The sequence below is a fragment of the Candoia aspera genome, chromosome 1 (assembly GCF_035149785.1).
Source record: "Candoia aspera isolate rCanAsp1 chromosome 1, rCanAsp1.hap2, whole genome shotgun sequence".
Taxonomy (NCBI): domain Eukaryota; kingdom Metazoa; phylum Chordata; class Lepidosauria; order Squamata; family Boidae; genus Candoia; species Candoia aspera.
This window is the reverse complement of record NC_086153.1, coordinates 207,891,436-207,913,887: the sequence shown is the minus strand read 5'-3', so window position 1 is coordinate 207,913,887 and position 22,452 is coordinate 207,891,436. Positions and strand designations below refer to the sequence as shown.

Here is a 22,452-nt window from a genome sequence, read left to right as displayed (position 1 = left end):
GGCATCTTTTCCAGTTCAGAGAAGGCTCTTTGTTAGGAAATGATACAAGTTCTTATGTTACATGTTTGCAGATCCAGTGGGTAGAAATCTGTTTGCAGTAAGTGGAAAGTCAAGGAGAAGTCAAGAGACAAGTGGAAACCAATAAGTGACTTCTGGCTAATAATTTTTCTGCCATTAACATCTACAGCAGAATCCAGGTGGCATTCTAACAATCCTTGTCATCAAGGCCCCAAGCAGTAGGGTGAGAGTGAGAGTTATGCGTGTGTGTGTGTGTGTTTGTGTGCACATACAGCAGATAGGGTTAAGTAATTCTGTTACTTTTCTGTTATTTTTATTTCTACAAAATTTCTCAGTTTACCTACCTCAAGTTCTGTTTAGTCCCAAAATTCACAAATTCAGCAGAAGAGCTTACACAAATTTCCAGATGCACGTTTGTCTTATGTCCATATTTTATATACCTTTTGTTCATTTTTTCCATTAAAATCCATTTTGTGTACTTTTTGCATACAGAAGTTTGCAACATTGTTCAGGAGGCGGCAACAAAATACATCCCAAAGAAAAAGACGACCAAGAAGGCAAAATGGCTGTCTGCTGAGACACTAGAAGTAGCCCAAGAAAGAAGGAAAGCAAAAGAAAACAGCGATAGGGGTTGATATGCCCAATTAAATGCAAAATTCCAGAGGTTAGCCAGAAGAGATAAGGAATTATTTTTAAACAAGCAATGCACAGAAGTGGAAGAAGACAATAGAATAGGAAGGACAAGAGACCTCTTCCAGAAAATTAGAAACATCGGAGGTAAATTCCAGGCAAAAATGATCAAAAACAAAGATGGTAAGGACCTAACAGAAGAAGAAGAGACCAAGGAAAGGTAGCAAGAATATATGGAAGACCTGTATAAGAAGGATAACAATATCGGAGATAGCTTTGATGGTGTGGTCAGTGAGCTAGAGCCAGACATCCTGAAGAGTGAGGTTGAATGGGCCTTAAGAAGCATTGCTAATAACAAGGCAGCAGGAGACGACAGCATCCCAGCTGAACTGTTCAAAATCTTGCAAGATGATGCTGTCAAAGTAATGACATGCTATATGCCAGCAAATTTGGAAAAGACAAGAATGCCATCAGATTGGAAAAAATACCAACTTATATCCCCATACCAAAAAATGGAAACACTAAAGAATGTTCAAACTATCAAACAGTGGCACTCATTTCACATGCCAGTAAGGTAATGCTCAAGATCCTGCAAGGTAGACTTCAGCAATTCATGGAGCTAGAATTGCCAGATGTACAAGCTGGGTTTAGAAAAGGCAGAGGAACTAGGGACCCATTTGCCAATATCCGCTGGATAATGGAAAAAGCCAGGGAGTTTCAGAAAAACATCTATTTCTGTTTTATTCACTATTCTAAAGCCTTTGACTGTGTGGACCATAACAAATTGTGGCAAGTTCTTAGTGGTATGGGGATACCAAGTCATCTTGTCTGCCTCCTGAGGAATCTGTATAACGACCAAGTAGCAGCAGTAAGAACAGACCACGGAACAACGGACTGGTTTAAGATTGGGCAAGGAGTACGGCAGGGCTGTATACTCTCACCCTACCTACTCAACTTGTACGCAGAACACATCATGCGACATGCTGGGCTTGAGGAATCCAAGGCTGGAGTTAAAATCTCTGGAAGAAACATTAACAATCTCAGATATGCAGATGATACCACTTTGATGGCTGAAAGCAAAGAGGAACTGAGGAGCCTTATGATGAAGGTGAAAGAAGAAAGTGCAAAAGCTGGCTTGCAGCTGAACCTCAAAAAAACTAAGATTATGGCAACCAGCTTGATTGATAACTGGCAAATAGAGGGAGAAAATGTAGAAGCAGTGAAAGACTTTGTTTTTCTAGGTGCAAAGATTACTGCAGATGCTGACTGCAGTCAGGAAATCAGAAGACGCTTAATCCTTGGGAGAAGAGCAATGACAAATCTCGAAAAAATAGTTAAGAGCAGAGACATCACACTGACAACAAAGGTCCGCATAGTTAAAGCAATGGTGTTCCCCGTAGTGACATATGGCTGTGAGAGCTGGGCCATAAGGAAGGCTGAGAGAAGGAAGATCGATGCTTTTGAACTGTGGTGTTGGAGGAAAATTCTGAGAGTGCCTTGGACTGCAAGAAGATCAAACCAGTCCATCCTCCAGAAAATAAAGCCAGACTGCTCACTTGAGGGAATGATATTAAAGGCAAAACTGAAATACTTTGGCCACATAATGAGAAGACAGGACATCCTGGAGAAGATGCTGATGCTAGGGAGAGTGGAGGGCAAAAGGAAGAGGGGCCGACCAAGGGCAAGGTGGATGGATGATATTCTAGAGGTGACGGACCCGTCCCTGGGGGAGCTGAGGGTGTTGACGACCGACAGGAAGCTCTGATGTGGGCTGGTCCATGAAGTCACAAAGAGTCGGAAGCGACTAAACGAATAAACAACAAAACCATATTTTATATACCTTTTGTTCATTTTTTCCATTAAAATCCATTTTGTGTACTTTTTAGCATACATGTTTTGTCCATTTTGTCCATTTCCTCATTATATACTTGTTTATTAAACAACTTTGCCAAACCATATGCCAAACCTCTGAAAATGCCTATCTTCCAATGTACAAATGTATTTTGGGTTTTCTCACAGATTCGGTAAGTCCAAAATCAGTGCATTAATGTATCTTCCACGGTACTTTCAGAGTTCAAGTCTACTTGTAAACTAGTCCAATGGCAACAGGATTAAAGGTTTCAGAATTCTGCTGACAGAGTCAGCATTTTAAAAAAATGATCTATATGATTCATTCTAACTGGACTTTTTCTACCTACCTCTGTAAAGCAGAGACAAACTTTCCCTAATCAATGAGCATAATATCTGTGGTACACTAGGAATAATACAATTATCTTCATAATACATTTTATTTAAAAGAGATGAACTTTAAGAACATGTTTATCTTCCTTCAAAAAATTATGAATCACAACTTCAATCATTTCAAAAGAGCAAAGCAAATGGCCACATTCATGGCCAAGAATTATGGATGTTATGATCTAACACATCTGGTGGGCATTGGGTTGCAGAAAAGTATTAAATTAACCCCAATATACTGTATATTTATCTGTTCAATCGTGTCCAATTCTTGGATACTGCCTGGACAAGTCCCTCCAGTTTCATTGGCAATGCTTTTCAGAAGTGATTTGCCATTGCCTTTTTCTTAGGGCTGAGAGAGTGACTGGCCCAAGGTCACCCAGCTGGCTTCTTGCCTAAGGCAGAACTAGAACTCTTGGTCTCCTGGTTTCTAGCCTGATGCCTTAATCACTACACCAAACTGGCTCTCAATATATTATTACAACATCTGTATTTCTTACAATAGAGATGCAAATACTTGGGAGAGGGGTAGCACACTGTAATTTTGGGTGTCCTAATGAATGGATAGTTGCTGCTCTAATGTATTTCAGTTAGAAAAGTGGCACTTTAAAGAAATTAGTTTTGCTATACACATGATGTGAAACAATCAATAATGCTTTAGTCTGACAAGCTCTGTCAATATCCATTGTCACAGTTCAGAAAGTCATTAATGGATAGTTCTTCAAAAACCAGTGCTCCCAACACATGTCTAAAGCACTGAGATAACACTATAATGGGTTGGAATTAATCACAGCTGGTAAACCCTTGGGTTTAGAATAAATGTTTTGTAAATTGTGAAATGAAAGTTCTTTGGAATAAGCATATAACCATGCTACACTGACATACATTCTCTACCGCTGAAATACTCTACTGTGGCATAATTGCCTTAGACCAATATTCCAATCTGAGTTCTGCCACAGAATCTTTTTAAAAGGTGGCAAATCAGCATCACCTGCATTTTGATCACTTGGACACAATACTTATCCTCTTCACACAGAACTGTGAAAGTGAAGAGAAATATCATTGTACATTTAATCAACAAATATTATCAGAATGTTTCTTAAGCAAATACACTATTCATTTGTTATAATCCCCCATCCAAATCCATTCCAAATGAAAGCTATCCTGAAGCACTCAAGGGTTCAGCAGTAGTTCTGGATCTCCTGCAAATATCACATTTCATTAACAGGATTAAATTGTTCATTTGCTTCATCCTATCAGACTTGCATTTTTGTAAGATTTATGTTATGGAATTACAGTCAACACAAATTGTGCAATATTACCCCATAACACATTCCTGTGATTTATATCACAAACAAAATTAGAGGTGTGCAAAACATTTTGAGGTGGAATCTGGATCTCCATCCCCTGTCTACCTGCCTTGCTGGATAGCTAGTTTAATAAGATTCCTTACAAGAAATGAACATATCTTTGAGGGCCAGGTGTGATGGAAACATCTAGCTATGTCTTGTACTGTGAGTTCTATAAAGGCATGAAGAAAAAGTTCATCTTAGGGGTGTTTTGGGGGGCGGTTGGTCAAAAGTTGTATACATGACTTCAATGTCTGATTTCTGCTTTCAGTTAGGCACTTGTATTTTGCAGAGTCTAGCAAAATTGTCTATGGCGATCTGCAGAGTTATAAAAGCAAAAGTGGGCTTTTAGGAATATCTCACAAAATTAGTGAATCTGGTTCCAGATAATTCTGAGAAAGTATTGCTAAGTTGGGTTTTTTTTGGGGGGGGGCAGGTCTAGTTTATTTTAATACTAGGTAGTCTTTATTTATTTATTCGTTTCATTTCATTTTGAAGTCATAATACTCTGACCCCCAAAAACATCCCGTTCTAACTTCTCCAGAAATGTTCCAGTATTCATTGTGATATTACTGTAAGGGTTCTAATGTCAGTATGGGCTGTCCTTACTAGAAGTGATCCATCCTCAAAACTGACTATTTTGATCTCTATTTCTTAGAATAACCTATTTTTAGGTTTTAAAAAAATGTCCAGTAAGATCAGAATGGTTCCAGTGTCAGAACACTTCCAGTTGGAACACCATTCTGAGGTCACAATTTGATGTTTCAGGATTAACTTCAAAACTGTTCACACATCTGTCTAAAATGTGAAACAGGCCATAACTGAAATTATACTACAGGCTGTTCAGTTTTGCAGATGCAAACTTTCATCTCAGTACTTCCCACTGCAATATGAATAGGATATTTCCTCTTTTAAAAAGCCTGAGATCTGTCTAGATTAATAATCTCTCTCACTGAGGAGCATTGGATATTTATGGAGCTTGGCATTAAATGCAAACTTAATATTCAACTTAAGGTACATGTGGTCTTCACATGCCACATCCATGAGTCGAGAGGATGTAGAAGCTTTATACTGAAATACATTAGTGGATCCTTACATTATGGTTATCCTGTTACAGAAGGTGTTATTAAACTAGAACTATCCAGTGGATTTGAAGTAGTACAACTGACTGTTCAGGAGAATTGTGATGTAGGCTCTGCCCAACCAAAATTAAATGCTTTGAAATTCATTTTAATGGGCTTTATTTAGATCCAAATCTATATTCATTTGAATATGTGGAAATAGATAGTAGGTACAAAGAGAATCAAACCCATTAAACACCTCAAGAAATAATTCTGTGTAATACTGTTTTCCTACATGCCACCAAGTTTGTAGCCAGATCAAGAAATGTTGATCTGTTTCTCTTTATGCAGTACGGATGAGTTATTTGGAATTTTTGAATATTACTGCCAAGAGTTGTTCCCATTTGAACCCAGAGGTTTTAAAATAGAATACATGAACAAAAGAGCCAGCCATTAACTGGACACTGTATTCTATGATATATCATCCTAAAAATGCTAACATTAAAAAAGTGATTTTTTCCCCTATGTAATGGATTATTGTCCCATGCTGTGAGTGTTCCAGTAAAAGTGTCCTTTTATATGTCCTCTGTGATTACTAACGTGCAGAAATATGTGTGGGGTCAGTCCAGTGCTGTGGGAAAATGGAATAGTCCTCTGTTCAAATCAGCAGTGAAATCAGAAGCAAAATATGCTGTGATTATCATAGGCATATACTGTAGTTAAATGTTGTTTCCCTTAATTGGCTATACTGTATTTATTTAAAACAAAAAATGTGGCACATTTTTATCCCTAGAGAGCAGCAAAGTGAAAAACTTTTTTGTTTTATTTTGGTTCTTGCTTTTAAACTTATAATGAAAGCATAGTATCCCTGTTGTTTCCTCTTTTTAAATAGGCTTCTTGAATTTGTCCCATTTAAATGAAAGAGAATATTTGAATGTGCCATTCCACATTTCTTCTCTCATCAAATACCTTTCTTTTCTTTTTAAATAAGATGTGTAATATGTTGCTAATTTTGGTTCTGAACCTATTACTTCTTGTGTCATTTCTATACCACCACCAACACTATCCAAAGCAAAAATGAAATAGAGCTTTTACACATTGGAACTAGGAGTGATTACAAAGGTTTCAGGAAAACTCTACAGAGCTCTGGATAAGACTGTGCTTCCAAAAATGGAATTATCAGATATGCCAATTCTTTTTTTTCCCTTTCTAGTATAATTATCTAGTGTAGAAAAGAGTTTTTACATTGCTTTTTTTGCTGGTTTATAACTATGATTTCTCTTAAGTATCCTGGAAATGGTAGCTTCATGATTTTCCTTTTCTACTTCTACTTCCTGTGCCAAAGAACTAAATATTATCAGTTTAAAATGTGTATTAATATATACATGATAAAAAGAATATCTCCAATCTGAGCACATCCAAATTGGAATACTAATATATATGTATGTATGTATGTATGTATGTATATTTTCATTCAAATTCAGAAGCAGCTGGATAGCGTAGTGGTTAGAATGCTGCCTTTGGAGCAGGAGACTGGGGTTCAAATCCCAGCTGTACCTACCTTACCAGTAGGGGTCCTTGGGCAAAGACCCCCTAATGCTTCACCTGCCTACCTCAAATATGAGAGTGACACGAACTAAGAGAGTCATGCCGGCTCAGACATTGCCCAGATTAACAAGGTCCGTGTCAGATGTTGGGGAACCAGGACAATCTGACGATAAGTGGGCTACTGGAACAAATCATACATGGACAAGACAAGAGAACCTGGAATTGATGGAATGCTACTACAACAGCAGCCCTAATGAGAGGGGATGTATGAAATGCATGAGGGAACTCTGGATGGACAGAAGACCTACATCCACACTAACTGAGAAACAGCTAGTTACCCAACACTTCAACACAGTGAAGAGGAAGCTGCTCTCACAACTTGAGATAGACCAACTATACATTATATCCCTGACTCAAGAAGACCCAGAAGAACAATTGGAGGTGCAGCCAACACCTGAAGCTGGAACATCACAAGCTGGAACATCACTGCCACCCCTTGCATTACAGAGCACAGCAGCTGATATAAGGCAAAAGATCATGGATAAACTAGCTGCAGTCAACTCCCGAGACTGATTGCCAAGGCTCAGTGGAGAAGTACCATCAGACAGTATGCTAGAAGATGCCAACAGAGCCCTCACGACAATCCCTACTACCACTATAACTCAAACCAATGAACTAGTATATGCTACAGCTGCTGTAATCCTGGAGATGCTTGGCTATATGATCAAGAAGAACAGGAGTACATATCCCCTCTGGAAAATGAGGTTGGAGGCTAAGATCAAGGCAACTCGGAGAGAAGTTAGTCAGCTGGTGGAACTACAGAAGGGTGTGGAGATTAAGGATAAGACTCGGCTACTGAAAAAATACAAGGGCCTGACTCCATCTGAAGTCCTAGAGACTGCTAAACAAAGGCTCACAGCACTGGTTATCAGACTAAGGAGATACACTAGAGAAGGAGAGTCTAAGAAGATAAATGCCCTGTTCACCAAAGAACCATCCAAGGTGTACTCCCAACTGCAGTGCAACAACACAGTAACAGCAGAGCCACCAACAGCAGAAACTGAACAGTACTGGAAGAAGATATGGAAGAAAGAGAAGACACATAACACCAGTGCAAAGTTGCTGCAGGACCTGAGAGCAGACCACAGAAATCTCCCAGAGCAGGAACCAGTCACCATCACAGTAGCAGACATCCAACAGCAGGTCAAGAACCTGAAGAGCTGGACAGCATCTGGCCCAGACATGATCCACACCTACTGGCTAAAAAAACTAACAGCAGTGCATGAACGCCTAGCAACACAGATGAAGCAGCTCCTAGCAGCAGGCTCCCACCCAGACTGGCTAACACAAGGTAGGACAGTGCTGATCATGAAAGACCCCAACAAGGGAACACCACCATCCAACTACCAGCCAATAACCTGCCTCTCCACAACATGGAAAGTCCTATCAGGCATCATAGCCACCAAGCTGCAGGACCATATAGGCCAGTACATGAACACAGCTCAGAAGGGCATTGGGAGCAACACCAGAGGCTCCAAACACCAGCTGCTCATAGATAGAGCAGTCACCTGAGACTCAAGGTCTAGACAGACCAATCTGATCACAGCTTGGATTGACTATAGGGAAGCCTATGACTCAATGCCACATACATGGATCTGTGAATGCTTGGCACTATACAAAGTCAACAGGACACTCAAGTCCTTCCTCAAGAACTCAGTGGGACTGTGGAAGACAACACTGGAAGTCAACTCAAGGCAGTTTGCACAAGTGGCCATCAAGTGTGGCATATACCAAGGTGATGCACTATCCCCACTGCTGTTCTGCATGGGCTTGAACCCCCTCAGCCAAATTATCACAAGAACTGGATATGGATACAAGTTCAAGAGTGGAACTACCATCAGCCACCTCCTCTACATGGATGACATCAAGCTGTATGCTAAGAGTGAACGAGATACCGACTCACTGATCCACCTGACATGGATCTACAGTGAGGACATTGGGATGTCATTCGGACTGGAGAAGTGTGGCTGGATGGTAGTAAAGAGAGGGAAGGTAGTTAAGACTGATGGGGTAGAACTACCAGCAGGCCACATAGCAGACATACAGACCAGCTACAAGTACCTTGGTATCCCACAGACACATGGGAACCACGATGAGGAGGCAAGAAAGACAGCAACATCCACGTACCAACGAAGGATAAGACAGGTCCTGAAGAGCCAGCTCAATGGGAAGAACAAGATCCACACCATCAACACATATGCCCTGCCAGTCATCAGATACCCTACTGGTATAGTGAGCTGGCCAAAGGAGGACATGGAGGCTGCTGATGTGAAGACCCGGAAGCTCCTCCCAATGTATGGAGGCTTCCACCCCAAGTCCAACAGCCAGAAACTGTATACCAGGTGGAAAGAGGGAGGGCGGGGTCTGGTGAGTGTCCAAGCCACTGTCCTGGATGAAACCCAGAGCATCCAGGGGTACATCAGTAAGATGGCCCCTAAAGATGAGCTGTTGAGAGAATGCCTGATGCAGCAGCAGACATGGAAGGAAGATCAAGCAGAGGAAGTTCCATGGCAAGACAAGACCCTGCATGGGATGTACCATCGACAGATAGCTGAGGTGGCTGACATTGGGAAATCCTACCAGTGGCTGGAAAGGGATGGACTAAAAGACAGCACTGAGGCACTGATCATAGCAGCATAAGAACAGGCACTAAGCACCAGATTCATAGAAGCAGGGGTCTACCACACTAGGCAGGACCCAAAGTGCAGACTGTGCAGAGAGGCCTCAGAGACAGTCCAACACATAGTGGCAGGGTGTAAGATGCAGACAGGAACAGTATACACTGAACAGCACAACCAAGTAGCTGGCATTGTGTACAGGAATATCTGCACAGTGTATGGGCTAGACCCTCCCAAGTCCAGATGGGAGATTCCACAGAAGGTTGTGGAGAATGACAGGGCTAAGATCCTGTAGAACTTCCAGATCCAGACAGACAGGCAGGTACTGGCCAATCAACCGGACATTGTGGTAATAGACAAGGACCAGAAGACAGTGGTGGTGACAGATGTAGCAGTGCCAAGTGACAGCAACATCAGGAAGAAGGAGTATGAGAAACTGGAGAAGTACCAGGACCTGAAGGAGAAACTAGAGAGGATGTGGAAAGTGAAGGCCAAAGTGGTCTCAGTGGTGGTAGGGGTAGTCAGGGCTGTGACTCCTAAGCTGGGAGAGTGGCTCCAACAGATCCCAGGAACAACATCAGAGCTCTCTGTCCAGAAGAGTGCAGTGCTAGGAACAGCTAAGATACTGCGCAGAACCCTCAAACTCCCAGGCCTCTGGTAGAGGACCTGAAGTTGAGGAAGACACATACCACCCATAGGGGTGAGAAGGGATTTTTTTTTTAATTCTTCCAAACTTGGGATAATCTGGTTGTTGTATTCTGCATTCCCTAGGGAATCAGTCCAATTGGACAAGGTGGGATTTATTTCTGGGTAACTGATCTCTGTATATCGGCATTTACTTTTTAATTTAGAACTGGAAGTGTTTCTCTTCATTAACGAATATTTCTTTTATGTAGCTATGATTTGTACAATGAATAATCTCTTTCCATTGTTGGCAAATAACCTCAGGCCTTTCCCAAAACTGCAACACTGTCAGTCCACTGTTTCATTTGTCTAGGAAATCATGAACAGCACATTTTAATTTGCAAATGGAAGACTGAATGTGCAAGAGTTATGAACTTTGGGGATGAATTCAAAATTTACACATATATTGGTAGCTATCCAATAATATGAACCATTGCCGATAGAACTCTCAGCATACAATGTTTATTCATAATAATATTAATCAGATCATCCCACACAGAGACTATTGAATGAAGATCTAGACAAATTTTCCCACAGATTTCCAGCAAAGCTTTCTGTGTTAAAAATAATAACATCATTTACAATGTTTATTTTGTACTTCTTCAGTTTTCAGGCTGAACTACAGCAAATCTGATACAAATGACAGAAGCCAAGTTAAAAGCAGATTAAAGAAGTTTATCACTCGAAGACCTTCTCTGAAAACTTTGCAAGAAAAAGGAATCATTAAAGGTGTGTTGTTCTCTTAAATGATTTTATCTGTGATGGAATAATCAGTTGATGTTTCTTCTCTTCCTAAACTAGTCCTCTTCCTTACAGCATTTTACAGTATTCATGCTGAAAATCAAAGAAATATGTTAGTTTTTTACAGAAATCACCCAATGATCTATCTCCACATGTGTGCAGGGATACTGTCAAAGATAAATCAGAGTAAGGTCACCGAAACCCTGCCCCACAAATTCTCAGGCTTTATGGAAATTGAGAAAAACGCACAGAGCTATTAGTTGTGAATTATATTTCATGTGCATTGTATGTGTGTGTGTTCTTTGGGCTTCAAAGGTCCTCTGGGAATTAAAAACAAAACAAAACTAGGATTTTGAAGTGAAAGACGTGCTAAGGAAACAATACCATTAATATCAGAGGTGACCCGAGTATGCAAATTGTCAGCGTTCATATTAGTGATACTGATTTTGCAAGAAATCTCAGAGTTTCAGGGCAGTTTAATTTCCATTCATCAGGACAATTTTCACTACAGCCTGAACAGAGTAGACATAGGATATGATCTTGTTTTCCAGAGCTATATTGTCCAGCTAAATTGGTTGAACAGATCTAGTTATGTGTAAATGTTTATGTAGTTAGGGGAAAACAGTATTATGCAAGTTGGTTCGGCCTCCCAACTAAACAGGATGAGTGATGATATGTGTATGTATAGTACATGTGTGTGCAACAGAGCTTTTACATTAGCTTCCTTGAGCAGGGCAGCTGGTAGTTATTGAAGAAAAAAAATCTTCAGAAATGGATTTCTTCCAGCTAGTTTATAGGAGGGTACATGTGGTTTATGTACATATTGAGAATGATCCAAAGCTTAATGTGCTTAATGGTACACAAAGGACATCCAATAAACAGAGTCTTTTTGTCCTTTTTATATGCTTTATTATGGTAGGTAAAATCTTAAAATGTACATAACTTACCTGCTTCATGGAAGTATATACTGTACATGGTTTCTGCACTCCCTGAGCTTATATGAACTTTGTCTACCATATGATGGAGCTGCTAAAATGGAAAAAAAAATTGCTTATGCCTGAAATGATGGCTCAGTAGAAAATGTGTCTCTTATTGTTTCCTATTTATTGACATCTTTGATTATTGTGGAAGTCTTTTATGTGTGAGCAAGGTTGATTTTTATCTCATTTTATAAAATCTCGCATGTAAAATTTGCCCAGTCACCAGTGAGTATATGTTTAAACCACGGCTGATCATGTAAATTAGGTAGTTAAAGGCTCTTTGGCACCAGCTGTGCACAGCCTTAGTACACTGGATGTTCTGGTTGTGTTCCAGCAATTTTGAACTAATGGAAGGGTTTCATCCACTGCAAATGAGGGCAGCTCCACAGAGGGAAGAAAATAGAAAGATCCAAGAAACAGTAAAGGTAGATATTCGTTTCCTGATTTCATCTAACCCACAGTGACTGTGATGACAACCACCATTTACACCGATTCAATTCCATTACAGTCATGGAATCTGTGATATTTAAGGATGGAATCTCTTGTTGCAGTTTATTTCTTATTCCTTCTGATTACAGCAGTCAAGGACATGGAGACAAATTTCTACTAATAATATAAAAACCAATTCTCAGGCACCTTTCAAAAGTTTCACAAATCCAAATTGCAGCATATAGTGACTATTGATTTATTCATTGACATTTCTAGTCATGCCTATTCCAAAAGCTCAGTTTTGGTGAAAAGGATGTAATAACCTGCATTCAATAGTTATTACAGGTAAGAAATGACAGAAACCTAAAATCCACCCTAGTTATTTATAGTGTCACCTAGCAATCACTGTGGCAATATGAAGTGTATCCTCATTAGTGGATGTATGCATGACAATATAAATTGCCAATGTGGAAATTATTGTTGTCTAGCTATTCCAGCTGTTAAAATCCTGTAAAATGAAAAAGTGACAGTTCTTCTGGCTTGAGATTAGAAATCATGTTTTTTTTTTTAATATTTTAAAACGTACTGTTGTTGCAACCAGTAGTCTTTAAACTAGTCTAACTATTTGAGGCAGGAAATGAGTATTAGAATTAATTCAACATTTTCTTTATTGGGTATATAAAAATATGCCTAAATTATATCCATCGGTAACTATAGAGAGAGTCAGTCCGATACAGTGGTTAAAGGCACTAGACTAGAAACCAAGATACTGTGAATTCTAGTCCCACTTTAGAAGCCAGATGAGTAACTTTAGGCCAAAGATTGGAAGAAGGCACTTCCAAAATTGTTGCCAAGAAAACTGCAAGGACTTGTCCAGGCAGTTGCCAGGAGTCAAAACTGACTCAAAAGCACACAGACACACAGACATTTGCCAGAACTTCCAACAGGGACCTCTGCCTGGGTTTTTGTCTAACTGACCGAACAAAGTCAGGAAACTCAGCATGGTGGAATGGGTAGCCTCCCTCACGTCTATGAGAGTTCTCCAGTAGAACAGTGCTAGCCATTGATTTTATGCTAGTGAAACTTACCCAAGGATGGAGTAGAAAGAGGAGAATTCCTTTACCAGATTATGACAAAGCCACTCAACTGAAAGGAATTGTGTAAGTTATTGCCCATAACAAATCCTCTTTAATGAATTTGTTGTACTTCAAACTCCCAAGAACTGGTAACTTATCCCTTTAGTATGGGGAATGTATATTACAGTAGGGTTTAAACCATTTTAATTATTAATTTAAATCATACCGATCAGTGTAAAAGTAAAATGTGAAGTCACATGTTTCTCTTATCAAGGCTCAGTCCATGCAATCAGATGAAGAGCTTTTCTGTTGCCCAGTAATCCAGTAATCTAAATATTTGGCATCCAAATATTCATATTTGTCACTATTTGTCAAATGTTTTATACTCAGCCTCAAAACTAGTGACCCATCAAACACACCAATCATGCACAGTGGACTTCCTATAGCTTAATAAATGTCCTCTTTTACTCTTTGCCTGTGAATCCCAAACTGGTAGAACAGCAGGATACAAAATACTAGAAAAGTGGGTTGCATTTGGTGAGGTTTGTCTCAAGTTGTGCAGGTTTATGTGTTGGTTTTGAAATTAGTTGAAGCTTTATAATTTATTGACTTTCCACTTCTGTATCTTCCTGCCTTTCTTTTTTTTTTTACTTTAATAAATTGTAGCTGATAAATCTCCTTTGGTGTTACTTAGGGATCAGATGTGATCCTTCCTAACAAATGCAGATTCATTAGCATAACTCAATTCCATTTTCTAATGTGTCTCTGAAGAAAAAGCAGATGCATGTATTTTCATACCGACTTGCTTTAGAATTTTGATTTACCAGCATACTGGTTTTTAGGGAGATGTCTTATATGTTCCATGCTTTTTCCTGAAGTTTCATGCTTTGCCATAGAGGCCCAATCTTTTCTAGCAAGGGAATATTTTTCAAGAGCAAAAGCATGTTAGTTTTCTACCATGAAGTTTCATGAGGATTAGGTTGTGGCCATGCAAATGAGTTAAGATTTGTTAGCAGAGCTTAATTCCAATCTCCAATATGTCCATGTGAAATGCTCATTTTATAAGGTGCCTTCATTGTCTTCAGTACAGTTTATCCCTTAATCTGTTCAAATGTTATGAAAATGCAGTTGCAATGCTTTCCCTGACAGCAAACACTTTTAAGTGTTAATTTTTAAAGCTTGTATTAAAACATGTTAAGTAGAAACACAGATTAAAAATAAAAGAGCTGGCCAAATTTCATATCCTTGAAAGGATGATTTAATTTTTTTATAGGTGAATTAAAAGGATTGAGAAATTGTTTATTTCTCCTCTTCTTCCTCCCTCCCTCTCTCCCTCCCTCTTTGTCAATAACAGCAAAAATAGTTTGGGTAGAGATTTTCTTACCTTTTTATTACAAGAACTACTCTTCAGGAGTGATTATATGCCTGTTTGCCACAGAGAGATCTCCAAGAGAAAATTAAAAATTCTTTCTAATTCTGTTGCTTTATCCCCTTGACTCTTTTCTACAAAAAATTCTCCAAGTGGGATTAAAAAATACAGATAATTACAATAAAAAGTAATTAAAACAAATTTATTAAAAATCAAAACTTAAAATTAATTATAATTTAAAATAGAAGTTAAAAACATAGCAAACATTCAAGACGTATATTATTATAAACCAGTCTTAACCTTATCCTTATCATAATTTGGTATAAATGCCAGGTCTTTGTAAGATCAGGATCCTAGAAATTACGTACTTATCTCTCATAAGGTTTCACATTTCACATGATGGAAGAATATTACATTATAGGTAGTCCTCGACTTACAACATTTGTTTAATGACTGTTCAAAGTTACAATGACACTGAAAAAAGTGCCATTGAAAAACTTACAACCAGTCCCCACACTTATGACTATCACAGTCTCCCCGCAGTCACATGATCAGAATTTGGGTATTTGGCAACTGGCACCTATTTACGGCGGTTGCAGTGTCCCAGGGTCATGTGATCACCATTTGCGACCTTCCCAGCCGGCTTCTGACAAGCAAAATCAATGGGGAACCACATGATTCACTTAACAACTGCAACAAAAAATGTTGTAAAATCGGGTGTGGTCACATGATACCTCACTTAATGACTGCACCACTTAACAACAAATTTTCCAGTCCTTATTGTGTTTGTAAGTTGAAGATTACATGTATGTTTATTCCAACTCTTTGTTTTAAATGCCTGATCAGACATTTCACCAATGTCTCATATGCAGCTTATAGTTCCAGGATGCCTTACTTAGAGATAGAGATAAAACTTGGTTCAGACATTCAGCTGAACATATGTAACACTGAAACTGAGGGAAGTGCACACTGGCTCTGCCTCTTTTGCTTTCCAACCTCCACACATTCAGCAAGCAGTTTGCATTCATGGAATACAATGGTCCGCATGATCTTCAATTCCTGTTTTTTAGAATCCAGGATCAGAATGAAAGTTGTACTTTCTTTCAATCACATGTGAGTTGAGCTTTCTTTCAGAGCTCCGGCTGAACATGTAGAAGTGAGGCAGAGAGGTGGCATGGCCCCATTCCCAATCCTATTTGATGGCTTCTAACTGTTCATTTGAATGCCTGAACAGGGCTATAGATAAAATGTCATTTTATCTAGAGCTGCTTCTAGAAATAATCTACTCTCAATGTAAAATGACATCTATCTATATACTACTAAAATGCTCATGTCTATGCTCATATATACTACTAAAATGCTCATGTCTGTTTGTCTGTTTGTAACCTTTAATTGGGTGAAACAGTGCATCATACAGTAACAATTTTTGAACCAAGGTACCTCGAATGGGCTAACTTACAGAATGCATCCAAAATCTGGGACCCATTACTCCCATGGGATTAAAATTTAGCAAAGTTGTAGCCACTTCAGTGCCACCACACCTTCCAACTACACTTTCCAGAAACCCGTAGGTTGCATGGTGCGAGGAAGATGGGAGAGGCATATCTGTCATGAGCGCTGAGGGTGAGCAGGAGGGGGCCCCTATCCAGGGGGGAAAATGCATACGTAATAGAAAGAATTTGAGCTGTCATTCAAAGAGACACAGAACAGACCCACCTTGACTTTTGGGGTTTATCTGTCTGGGCTTTCTCACGCTTCTTCAGTTTGGTAGGATTTCCTGTCCACTGTAGCAGTAATAAAACACTAGAGACTTATTCCTCATCTTGGTGTGGTTCCTGCTTGTCAGGACAATACCCCTGCCCTTTTTCCAACCTTGGTGGTGGCAAGGTCTGAAGGGTGAGCAACAATTGGCTGCTTTGGAACTGAGGCTGAATGTGAAATCTCTTAAAGGTGGTGGGCGGTGAGGGAAGGATGAAGGAGCGACTTGGAAGCCTGTTGGTGAGGCACGGCTGGTTGGGGGCACTGGCATTTGATGGGTAGCTCTCTTCCTCCCTGGAAGGAGCGGGCTCTTAGGAACATGCCGAGATGGGGAGTGGGGGTACAGTTTTTCTTGTGGTCCACGGCTCCTTTTGTTCCACCTCCTCCCACAAAGTGGCATGCAGTTCCACCGGTCAGCTGAGGAGAAGGAGGAGTGATTTCTGACACTCCCTGCCAGCTTCCCACAAGCAAAGTCAGTGGGGAAGGCAGCCAGAAGTCAGAACTTGCTCCTGCTATCACTGCTGCACCCAATCAGCTGGTGGCAAGGCCCAATAGGGAAGTGGTGATTGGCTGCTTTGGAACCGAGGCTGAAATTTGAAATTACTTAACAGCAGTGAGCATCAAGGGAAGGACAAAGAAGTGACTCAGATGCCTGCTGGAGAGGTAGGGCTCTCTAAAAATGGAAAAAGAGTCCAATACTATATACAATCTTTGGGTGGGGGTCATGATAATCTGCTTTTTTTGAAAACAGATATAACAATTTTTAATTTAATTTAGTTGTAAAATAACTTTATTATGGAGGTTTATTTAGAAGTAGCTGTATAAAATTATTTACATCATGACATTTGATATAGGCCACTGCCTATAACATACATCAAATGCTTCCTATTTTTAGGACTGTAGTTCTTGATTATAATTCTATTTTATTAAATTGTTTTAAGCTAATAGATCTCAATGTATCATTTCAGGGATTTGCCTCAAATCTATGTAAAACTTTTAAAAGCTTCACATGGCTGGCTGGGGAATTCTGGGAGTTGAAATCCACACATCTTAAGGTGGCCAAGGTTGAGAAACACTGGTCTAAATAAACACAGTAAAAATGTAATGATAGTTTCTGCCAATGAAGCACTCTCACTTTTTATGCTATGGGTGCTTAATCAAGTAGAACTGGATATGTTACCTTATACAGGGAAACCTACCTTTGTTGAGATTGACATGCTTGAGAAGAATAAGCAAGTACTGTTACAGAATAATGATGCAGATTATTCTGTTCTGGAAAGAAGGTAACCCGTAGAAGTTACAGTTAAAAATTACCTGACTATGACACACTACAGCCTTCTTTAAACATTTCATCCTTACATAACCCCTTGCAGGGGTAGTTAAGAAATTGTTTTGGTTTTTAATGGGATTTTATTGGAATTTTACTGTGTTTTTATTTGAGTTTTTATTGTATATTTATTCTGTGATGTAAACCACCCAGAGTCTCTCCGGTTGGAGGAGATGGGCGGTGACAAATTTGATAAATAAATAAATAAACAAACAAATAAAAAAATAACACTAAGCACATCAACCAGGAACAAGTCAGTAACATTAATTTCTAATAAATTATTCAGTTCAAAAATCAAACACTATAGTACAAACCTGTTTGAGGTCAGTTTTGTCATCCAAGCCCAAAGCATGATCTGATGCCAGCTATCAGTTGCCCCTAGTCCAGGTCACCTAAATGAGTTTTAAGACCAATCTGGTTGGACAAAATTGTAGACTATTGCTTCCCAGTGGCTTCTGAATGAACATTTCAAAGTAGATTCATTGGAAAAAGTTGATCAGAGTTGCTTTGCATTTGTAGTCAGGAATCTTCTGTATTGTGAGCAATTAAACCTTTGAAGCTAGCCATATTTACCATATACAGCTTCCCCAGTTTTTATACAAACTCCATATTTTATGGAAATATTAAAAATATTAATATTTAAAAATTGTTAAAACATTAAAATTTTTCTTCTAAACCATTTATGTCATAGAGGCCTTTGCTTGTAAATGCAGCATTATCAACAAACCGAGCAATGTATGCGATACTTACAGAATATGATATTATAGACTGCATTCTTTGTTCAGTAAAATCTTGCTAATTAGTGCATTTCTGGCAAAATTTCCAGAGCAACACTGGTTAACATTTTGCATTGATTTCTGTGTAATTTTTTTGTTCAGAATCTTGGGGGAGGGGGGAATTATTTTGCAATGTATGCAGGGCATATTAATAGTCTGTACTACAGGATTTCAAACCACACAGAATCGGAGCCTGGTTCACAAATGCCGCTCTAGCAGTAGGAAGCTGCAAAAAGCAAGCTGTTAAGCTCCTGCCTCCAAAACCGATGAACACAGTGAGGACCCTTTAATAGTTAACAGCCCAGAAGGGCTATTTGGAAATTAGTCCTTCCTCACAAGCAAATTGTTCTTCTTTGAAGCCTAGCATTTCCTTGTATGCTCTGTCTTTGCACCCACAGATGCTTTTTATTTGTCACCTACAGAAAGTGCCTTACCTGGATAAATCTGCTGTGTGGCTTTTGTGGAATGAACAATTCATAGCACTGTCTTATCTTCAAACTCTGGCTTTAAAAAAAAAAAAAAAAAAGCAGGATGGTCAGATCATTGGAGCTCTAACCATCATATTTCATGCCTCAAAACTGCAGAATAACGATCCTATCCTTTCCTCTTGTCTCCTTTTATATTCACATTCAAAGCTGTCATGTCCACTACTGTTCCTAATGGATGGTTTTTATGTGCATATATCTGAAACCCATAATGTGAACCATGCTGCTGAACACATTGTGAATATACTGCTCTTCTTTAAAAAGGTGGTTGTTTTTTTCATACTATGGTATTGACTAACTGTCGGTGTTTGATGTATGGGTTACCAGGCTGATGTAGACTTATGGTTAGAGCTTAAGTTGTTAGTTCTGCTTTTGCTGCCAATTCAGAATAACTACAGATGCCTCAAGATATTAAAATTGACTGCTCAAATGGACTCAGTGTGGGAGTTTCATTGGTTTTAAATTGATAACAGCTGAAAGTGAATGATTAAAGCTGTATAAGGGCATAGAATGCAGCTCCATTTTCCCCTTTTCTTTTTAACAACTTCTTGCAAACAACTCTTTCTATGGGAATTTTCTTTACTATAGTAATAATAAAAGTATTTCATTACTGAATGATGAATAAGGACATTTCTGAAGAGGGAGCAACTCCTGAGAACCTAGAAAAAACTCTGGGAGGACAAAAGAAGTTTCTATTCTGAAGGGAACATTTTAAGTTAAATAGCATTCCATAAGGTGGACATGCTGTCTATTTCCCAGACATTGGAGCTAAATAAGTTGGATAGGAGACATAAACTGTCATAACAGGAGATTAGGAGTGTTGTGTACATCTTTGCTTATCATCACTACTCCCAACCCCATTATTTAAAAAAGGGGGAGGAGGAAGAAAGGGTAAGTTTTAAAGAACATTTTCAGAAATAAATCACACAAAGCCCTTTTGCTTTCTTTATTCCCTTGAGAGCAGTTATTGTTTTATTGGAAAGATGTTCTGGATGTTTCTTCATCCCAGCAAAACTTAAATTATTTACATATGGAAAAGGAGGATTTTTTTAAAGAACAATATAGATATTTCCAATACACATATCCAGACAAACATCATATACATTCTTTTAATAAAGATTTCAAGAGTCTTTAATATGCTAGATTCTGGAGGCTGGATCCAGTTCCCAAAGTAAAGTGTTGCTTCACACAGATAAGTAGATATTGCTCAGCTAACCTACCTGAAGCTTTGTCCAAGCTCAAATTGTATTCTTGTGTCCCTTGAGGCTGCAACAGAGTCCAATGAATGCATCACTTAGATTGCCACTTAACAATGGGATCATAACTGAGAAGAATTCAGCCCATGAGAGCAGACTGAAGTTGTAACATGCTTTACTCCAAGTCTGGGGAAATGATAAGCCTGTTTAAGATACTGGAATTAGTATTGGACTGAATTATCAGTCCTGCTCTTTTGTGGAATGGAGAAGCCAAGTGAAAATCCATTTCCATGTAAGACACTGATTAAACTAATCGGGGAGATTTCTGTACCACTGGAAACACTTGAGGAAAAAAAAAGCTGGAAAAAGAAGAAAGAAGGAGAAAACATGAAACCCTGCTGCTGCCATTTTGTAAAATAATCCCTGCATACCCAATGAAAATTAGGAAAAATTGAAAGTCTCTGAAAATAGTTTCTCTTTTAAGGCTGGCCCTACAAAAGTAGGGTGGACATTTCCAGCCCAGCCCAATATGAATTAAAATATCATAGAAGCTGGTCTTTATATAGACATGGCTGACCCAAAGAATGGAAGATTTTCACCAAAATGCTATCTGCATCAAGAATGATATCAATTACTTGATTGCATGTGTGTGTGATGAAAAAGTTGTGCAAACCATTGCCCTACTTCCAGTGACTTTTGAGCACATGGGTCCTGGAAAAAAGCTTTCTATGTTTGCTAGAAATATATGAATGATGTCTGTACGTATCTTCAGACAAATTACTTTACAGCTTTATACACAATTGGAAGCCCTAATAAATCTTGTGATCATTTTTCAATTCTTTGTTCTAAACTTTTAAATAGTTTTGCCAACAGCCAGGTACTTGAACAATGTGTGTGTACGTGTGTACCCACACTTCTCAATTCCTTTTAGCTTTATGGATGCACAGTTAAATGCCTGCATTGGGCAGTCCTCTTTGTGTTGTCATGGTAAAGTAAGAAAATGTGTTTGTTTATTCAGGAGAATTTCTGTTTACAGGCAGTAAGGATAATTGATCACAATAGGACCCATAATGGGATTGAATCTTAAGATGATTGTTCTGTATTCTTTGAATCAATCCATACAATTTCTTGGAAAAGAATATTGAGGAAATTTCACAAAATATAAAATGTGCAAAAGAATGAAACGTAGGCTGTTTGAAAGAAAAAAAATGAGGTTTTTACTTGATAACCCTATGAGAGGCAGAAATCTAAGGATATCACCTTCTTTAATATTGTGCAGGTTACTGTTAGTTATATATGCTCTCCTAGGATTATTTTAGGTTTTGCTAAGAAACATTGATTATAGAGCACTGTCAAAGGCCTCTACACTAATTTTCCAAGTGTCATGCTCTGCTGAAAAGGTATGCGGAGACTATCTCTTGGCTTAAATGATGATCTTATAGCCACATTGTTCAAACATTTTAAACTGCTTCTATTGAATGGTTTCTTTCATAGGTTTGATTCATTTTGATTCTGCTGACAAAGTTCCCATTAAGGAGCACTCTCTTCATAATTTGTCAAAAATATATAGCAGAGATGAAGGAGGATGAAGCTAATTTGTAATCTCAGAGCACTAACCTAGTTATCCTGACATACTTCATGATGTACACCCTCAGCCAGCCAGAGGTTTAAAGTTATGAAGCAACAACAACAACAACAACAAAACCATTTCATTTCATTTTGTAAACCACACAATTTACAAGCATTGTCAAGGGTCAGGGCAACTTATTCTTAGCAAAATAATGAATCTCCTAAAAATAATAATTAAACACTTGCCAAAGGGAAAAAAGTCAACTTTGTACAAAAGCTTGGAGGAAATGCAGTAAAGAAACAGATTTTTATGATATTGGCTGACTGTAAATGATGTAATAGAGAGGCATAACATAATACGGTAATTAAATTATTTTCCTGAAAGGACTTTGGTACCATTACAATTACGATACAGAAGTACCTTATGTCATAGAATTTTCTGGACCCTTTCTTTCTATCCATGGTTTACAGTCCATCCAATTCTCTACTGTAAACTTGACTATTGTTACTGTGTAGAGCATATGTACATGATATGTCTTGATT

At 38.7% G+C, this 22,452-nt stretch overlaps 1 protein-coding gene across 5 annotated transcripts in view; it reads left to right on the top strand.

Annotated features, from left to right (window-relative positions):
- Window positions 1–22,452, top strand: part of ARHGAP15 (Rho GTPase activating protein 15) — a 492,562-nt gene that overhangs the window by 257,333 nt on the left and 212,777 nt on the right. For all 5 annotated transcript variants that reach the window (XM_063318398.1, XM_063318397.1, XM_063318394.1 and 2 more), the window contains one exon: window positions 10,810–10,932. In XM_063318398.1, the coding sequence (XP_063174468.1) occupies window positions 10,810–10,932 (123 nt within the window). The remainder of the gene's footprint in view (window positions 1–10,809; window positions 10,933–22,452) is intronic.